The sequence below is a fragment of the Trichechus manatus genome, unplaced genomic scaffold (genome assembly GCF_000243295.1).
Source record: "Trichechus manatus latirostris isolate Lorelei unplaced genomic scaffold, TriManLat1.0 scaffold00236, whole genome shotgun sequence".
In the NCBI taxonomy this organism is placed as follows: Eukaryota; Metazoa; Chordata; class Mammalia; order Sirenia; family Trichechidae; genus Trichechus; species Trichechus manatus.
In genome coordinates, this window is record NW_004444172.1 from 138,091 (window position 1) to 145,429 (window position 7,339).

At 34.7% G+C, this 7,339-nt stretch overlaps 1 protein-coding gene across 1 annotated transcript; it reads left to right on the forward strand.

Annotated features, from left to right (window-relative positions):
* The first annotated feature begins 1,423 nt into the window (after positions 1–1,423).
* Positions 1,424–2,435, forward strand: LOC101341289 (olfactory receptor 5L2-like). The gene is given in 3 exon segments (XM_012559335.2): positions 1,424–1,661; positions 1,664–1,785; positions 1,787–2,435. Coding segments are annotated over 3 exon segments (948 nt in total). The 3' UTR covers positions 2,375–2,435.
* The last annotated feature ends 4,904 nt before the right edge of the window (positions 2,436–7,339 follow it).

The following is a 7,339-nucleotide window of genomic DNA, read 5'->3' on the forward strand; positions in this document are numbered from 1 at the left end:
ATCAAACCATGACTTCAGACAATCATTTGTTTCTGCTTCTTTAAAATTAGTCCAAGATGTGGAGAAAATACCAGGCTGTGTGTGTTCTTAGTCCTGTCTTTCCTCAGTTGTCATAGCACATGTGTCTATGAGTCTAGCAGGGAGAGCAGAGAGTAAAATTCCTCATCTTCAGTACAGCTTTACTTTAAGCCGAACGTCTGGATTGCACCTCCCACTTACATAGACTAGATAACATAATCACTCCCTCCACTCTACTCTGTGAGAACTTGAGAAAAATTTTATTTGCCTCTTTTTTAATGTGGATAAAATATGTAGCTATCAGGATTGTAGCCTGTCATTAAATTGATTACATACAACATCTCTGTCTCCATTCACACCTCTACATCTACATCAACAGTTAAAACATCTCTTCTCCAGGTGTACTGTTAGTTATCCTGTTGTTAATTAACCGTGTCTAAAACTTAGTTTCAAACAGCACCATAAATTTCCATTACAATCACACTATACAGCAGTTTGACAATTTATCTATTTTTTATATTTAATATTTTCATATTTTTAATACCATATACAGTGTTGCTATGTAGCTTTGAACATAATTTTTCAATTTTGTCAATTAATTTAAACATTTCTTACAATAGATAGCTAAGAATAAAATATCTCATCCAAAAAAAAAAAAAAAATTTGGTTTTTATTGTTGATTTTATTAATACTTTGCACGTATGCTCTTTAACTTCTTTCCAGAAAAGTTTATACAATAGTTAGCATTGTTAGCATTGACAATTATCCTTGTCTTTAACAAAATCACTTGGTTAATTTGATAAGCTAAAAAGATTATGACTTTCACTATCTACTTTAATTATCTTTATTTCATTCTGCATAATACCAAATGTAAATATGTCTTTCTAAGCCACCGATCTCAAGGAAGTTTGTTACACCCTACAACACTGGAAATACAGAACACCTCATCTACTGAAAGTTTATGTTGCCGAAAAACTGCAAGAACAAATAAACACAGTGTATATTATACAGGATAACGGCAGCTGTAGCCCCAACTGGGCATAGCTTGCTAAGTTTTTCAGGAAACAGGAGTTAATTTCTATGGAGCTGTAAAGCATAACATTGAATCAATTTCAAAGTTCCATCAAACCACTAATTTAATAGGTCATCTCAATCTATCTTGCAGATAAATTCTGAGAAGCACTTAAGGCTTCTGATGATGATTTTTAACCATCAAGATCTACTTAAGTTTTTAACATTTTGAATGATTTGACAATTACATTTTTTCTTATATATAGTTTTCTCATAAAAACTATTTTTCATATCAATATTCTATTTCTATGAAGTTAATATAAAACTCTTATTCTCTTCCAGGAGAAAGACAAAAAAATTAATTCGTTTTCCCAAACTTGAACTGTAGTGGAAAATGGTAGAGGAAAACTGTGCCACAGTGACAGAGTTCATTCTCCTGGGGTTATCAGACATCCCTGAGCTGAAAGTCTTCCTCTTCCTGTTTTTCCTTCTAATCTATGGAGTCACAGTTGTGGGCAACCTGGGCATGATTGCACTGGTTCAGGTCAGCCGTCAGCTTCGCACCCCCATGTACTTCTTCCTCAGCCACTTGTCCTTTGTGGATTTCTGCTACTCCACCATCATTGTGCCTAAGATCTGAATAATATCATAAACAAGGACAAAGCCATTTCTTTCGTGGAATGCATGGTACAATTCTATTTGTTTTGTATTTATGCAGTCACTGAGGTCAACCTGCTGGCTGTTATGGCCTACGACTGCTTTTTTGGCCATCTGCAACCCCCTGCTGTACATGGTCATCAAGTCCCAGAAACTGTATATGGAGCTGGTGTCTGGCTGCTACCTGTGTGGAACAGTGTGTTCTCTGATGCACTCGTGTTTACTTCTTGAGATCCCTTCCTATAAATCAAATGTGATTAACCACTACTTCTGTGATCTACCCCATCTCTTATCTCTTGCCTGCTCTGATGTCTCTATGAATGAACTGCTGTTGTACATTGTGGCCACTGTCAATGAGATCAGCACCATCTTGGTCATCCTCACCTCCTACTTGTTTATTCTCATCACCATCCTGAGGATGCGCTCTGAAGAGGGAAGACGCAAAGCATTTTCCACCTGTGCCTCCCACTTCACAGCTGTCATTGTCTTCCATGTAACAATCCTTTTCATTTATTGCAAGCCCAGCTCTGGCAAGTGTCTGTACACAGACAAGGTAGCCACAGTGTTCTACACTATAGTGATTCCCATGCGGAACCCCCTGATCTATAGCCTGAGGAACAAAGACGTGAAGGAAGCTCTCAGGAAAGTGGTGGGATTTAACTTAATCTCCAAGAGGTCATTTTCTTAGCTATACTTAGTTTCAAAAGGAACCTTTATGGATGGATTTTTGTTTTGGTGGAAATGGATGAGATGGTAACCGAGAAGGACATTAGTATACTAGGGTACTATGCATGATTCTTTGCTGTCTACTCACCTTTTAGACTTAAGTTTCCTAGTATTAGACAGAGCATAGTTCAAACGTATCTGCCACCTTTGCTGCTGTTCTCCGGTCTCTGAGCGTTTTGATCATGTTTGTGGGATGATACTGTCAGGCCTCATTTTTCTGATGTGTGATTACACAAATATATTTCCAACAAAGTAAAAATAAAGAAACATGTTTTTCCCACGCCCTTAATGCATGTAACCATTTTTATTGAATTCACTTCCTTTTTCTTCCAGGGAATAACTATACATTTGTCTCATATATATATATATATACACACACACATATATATATATATTTAATTTGGAATGATCTTCCCATGTGTTCATAGGTATTTATGATAATTAACTTTTTGTCTTTTTTGGTTATTTTCTCTTTTACTACTTTTTCTATTGCAATGTTGGTAGTTTCACAACTTTTAAAAAATATTATCTGTAAAATGAATGTAATACTATTACTCTACCTATCTCATGAGTTCCTGGGTGGTACCAACAGTTATGGAGCTTGACTATTGGCTAATAGTTTGGAAGTTAAAGTCCACTCAGAGGTGCCTCAGAAGAAAGACCCGATCATGTACTTCTGAAAAATCAGCCATTGAAAACCTTATGCAACAGAGTTCTACTCTGACACATGTGAGGTTGCCATGAGTCGGTGTCAAATTGAGGACAACTGGTTGGTTACTTCTCATAATATTATCATGGAAATTAAATAAGCAATGAATCTCAACTTCTTAGTGCTATATATAGTATATTTGATTAATGAATTAGCTACAGTCCTTATTATTGTTGCTTTTGCTCTATATTTCACCATACTTTTTTTTTTTTTTTAAAGCAAAAAGAAAGTTTTATTCAGCATATATTCAAAAGGACATAAGTGGGAAGCAGACAAGCATTCTGCCACAGCCATGTCTGCCAGAGTCCAAAGAAGGTTACAGAATCATCAGTATATATCAACATCACAAAATGGGTAGAATCATTGAAAGCGTCACTTTTTCACTGATTGGCTAGAAATTGTAATAATCTTACATTTTGAATCATCTTTCTTAACAATCATTGGTACAGGTTTAAGTTACAAAAGTCAGGAGGGTCTTCACTGGTCCAACAAATTCCTATTCACTAAATGTTAACAGAAAAAGGTAAGAGTGGAAAGTATTTGGTGTTCTGTTGATGGGATTTATGTGAAAGTTTCCCTAAAAGATATTTTCGAAGATTATCTTAGCTATTGTCTTTATACCTCAAGGCCCAGTTGATGTGTCCTTGTGAATCCTTGTGAGCCCTTGTAAGCCCAGCTCCATCTGGGTCACATTATGCATGCTCAAGGAGAGGGAATAATAACTCCAATATTACTTCCTAAATCAGTCCTCCTTTTGATCGGAGATTGGAGATAACACATCGATGATCAATACCTGGACTTAGTCGAGCTCCTAGATGGCGGCCATTGGAGGGTCTTTAAACACATGGTGCTGGTTTTCCACCGAATACCATCTGGTTCTTCACCAGGATCTTAAGTAAGAGCGACATTCTCATCAATCACATTGCCAAAGTGAGCAGACTCAATGTACATCAACGTTTTAGCCCAAGGCCTTCTTTTGCCCTTTAGGTGTGTAAGACAATAGAGGATAAATTTTACTATGTCTAGAACTATCAGGATGTAGACTAAGAATATTACTATTCCTCGCAATAGTGATCTAGTCTATGTACTTATTCCTGATGGTAACCAACGAAACAAATCTGGTGTTTGTAAGGGTGTGCCAATGTGTTATCAAGTAGCTTGCTGTCTAATTCTATGTATATCTTGTCTGCAGCACAGACTACACTTTCTTGGACTAATAAAAAAAAATCTAAGGTTATTTTGTTAGCTCATGTCACCTTGGCTTATGAGATCAGAGATCACTGTTGTGCTTCTATCTCATCTATTATTTGTCCCATGGTGACTGACAAATTTTCTTAAAGATTTCTCCTACTCAGATATATCATAAGTAGGAATTAAAGCTACCAACGATACCCTGAGCATTGGACCAATGAGTTTTCTTCTGACTTTCATTTTACAATTTTAATATTACCTTTTCAATATTTACTAGCATTGTTACTATGAATACTTAAAGATAATCCTAAAGTTCTCAGAGTGCATTGTCCACACATTCGTCAGCAATCTAAACAAGCTATTGCCCATGTAAATTCACTATCAGTTGGAAAGGATCATCTAAAGTAGTATAGTGGGATCTATCGCACAGGAATATATATCTATAAAGAGCACTCAAAGTTTGTCTAGAGGAAACAAAAAATATAAAAAAGTTTACATGTGACAAGTTTTCATTAGAGAACTAATGATTAGCAAGACAATATAGGATGGACTTTTCCTGTAGGAGGTCTTCAGTTAGTCTGTTTAAAACTGTTCTTCCCAAGGGCGAGCTGCCCCTCGGTGGTTTACCTATTAACAGTCATGAGTCACTTTCTCAGAGGCAGAAATGGAACCAAAGACAAAGGGGAGTCTGAGCCATGAGGTCAATCTCTTCTGAGAATCTGGTTTCTTTCAGATACATAATTTTCTGCTTCGTAAGAGGGTGACAGTTTGATTACAAACATTATATAGGTATTTCATATGACATTGTCTTAAAGACTGATTAAAGTAATTACTAATTTACCTTAAACATAACTCTCAGTCTGATCTTTGAAGTTAGTTTCCTAAAACAGACTGAATTCTTCAAAAAAAAAAAAAAAAGCTCAATACCCAGAGCAAAATGGTTTTACTAGTTTATCTGGACCACTGTTTGACTCAAAGTATCTTCAGGAACCAGTTTTTTTCTCAAAACTCAAAGTTCAAGAGGACACCCAAAGGCAAATATCCCGTGTGGGTTGCCTCAACCTCCCTGAAAGCCAGAAATCTGGATTCCAGGAGAATTATACACAACTCTCTCATCATTCTTTCCTTTGGATCTTGATCTTGTTATAGAATCTTTTATCAAAAATGCTCAATAAACGGTAATTGGACATCTTCTGTTTTTTTAAGATCCCAGGCACCATACGGAAACTAGAAAATAAAACAGAAACACTAACAATTATATTAGGCCAATTGTCTGAAAATAACCAATGAAACCATGACCCTAAGGTCTTTGAACCAAGGAAACAAATCTCATGAGGTGTTTGTCTCTACTTAAGCAGCATCAGTAACTGCTTTTCATGTGCAACTCAACAGCAACTACATGCTGCAAAACCTCAGATTATTAATATAAATACAGCAACATTTATCTATTGAGGCACAAACTGTTTCTGAAGAGACTAACAGGAAATCTAATTTTGTAAAATCATAGCTCAAATTTCAGACAGTTCTCTGGTTATGATATCTACAACTTGGCTAAGTTTACCAACAGGAACTTCTAATTCAAGAGTTACAATATCTAAACCCATTAGTTAGATAATTTAGGAGAAAGGAGAATGATTTCTTATATCCAGAAATTAGGACCTTAAAATATCAGCAATATTAAAAAAAAAAAAAAATAGTTTCCTTTAGTTTACTCAGTCTTATGCAGTTAATTTCTGTTCCACGTGATTCTGGATCAGCCGTGGTCTGCAAACTCATCAGCTTCAGCATAGGAGCTCTGGAAATTTTATTCAGTCTAGTCACCGTCTTTTTAGCAAGTCCAATATAGTCCACCTTTTTGTTGAGATATTTTGGTCAAACTTTTTCTGCAAAGTAAAAACTTATCTGCAGATGACAAAACTTAATACGGCCATGATTAATTGATAAACATAATATTGTTAATAGTGAAAGACCTGATAGAAATTAATTATAAGCATAACGTAAAGGCCAATTAAAATCAGTTAAAAAAAAACTTTAGATAAAAATATTTCTAAATATAGCCATTAACCATGTTCAAAGAGCTTCAGATATAATGCAGAATAATTTTGAGACAAAATACTATATAGTAAAGATATACCAAAAATATACCAAGATTATTAAATCTCTAAATACCTGAATAGTAATAAAAAAAACTTTATAGGTAAGTGATGTGAATTCTCTAATCAAACCATTGGCTTTGATAATGCTAGATTTAAAAAGATAAAGCTGCGACCAAGTTAGCAATAAAGAGATAATAATTTTATAGGTCACTGTGAAACAATACTTAAGTGATTTAAGCAAAGATCTTAAAGTAAAACCCTTAGCTTTCTCTTCTAAAAGCCATGAGGCTTAGTATTCAGACTCAGGAAACTTATTCTAATGAGAGGCCAAACCTTTGTCTTCCAGGCAGATTACACAAAGAATAAATTAACCCTTTAACTCAGAAATTAAAGAAAATTTTGTTATTTTAACTGCGAGAAACCCAATTCTTTGTTTTATATGCTACTTAACATTAAAACTCTTAAAAATCTCATAAACCATTAAACTTTAGTCAGACAAATGAAACTTGACCATATCAAATAAATTTCTTTTTCAATAAACCCTTAAAGGTTGCCTTTGTTGTATATCTTTCACAGTGTATCCCTTTAAATGGCAAAAATGAACACACTCATTAGCAGACTTAAATATATATATAAATCTGTCTATCCTTTCTTTCGTGACATAAAAAGACAAAGTATATGAACTTAAATTATGACAAATATCATTAACTTAATAACATCAATAAGCTACCTAAAGTGTTTTGGGAATTATTTTAAGCCTGTATATCATAAAACATAACTGTTGTTGAAAGAAAAGTCTATTTAAACATTCTAAGATTTTGTTCAGCTTTTACTACTTCTTATATTTTCCCCAGTCTAATTTTTGCCCTTAAAGATTTTATCAACTGGCTTTGGAAATCACAAAGTCTTTGCTCACTTGACCAATTCATTG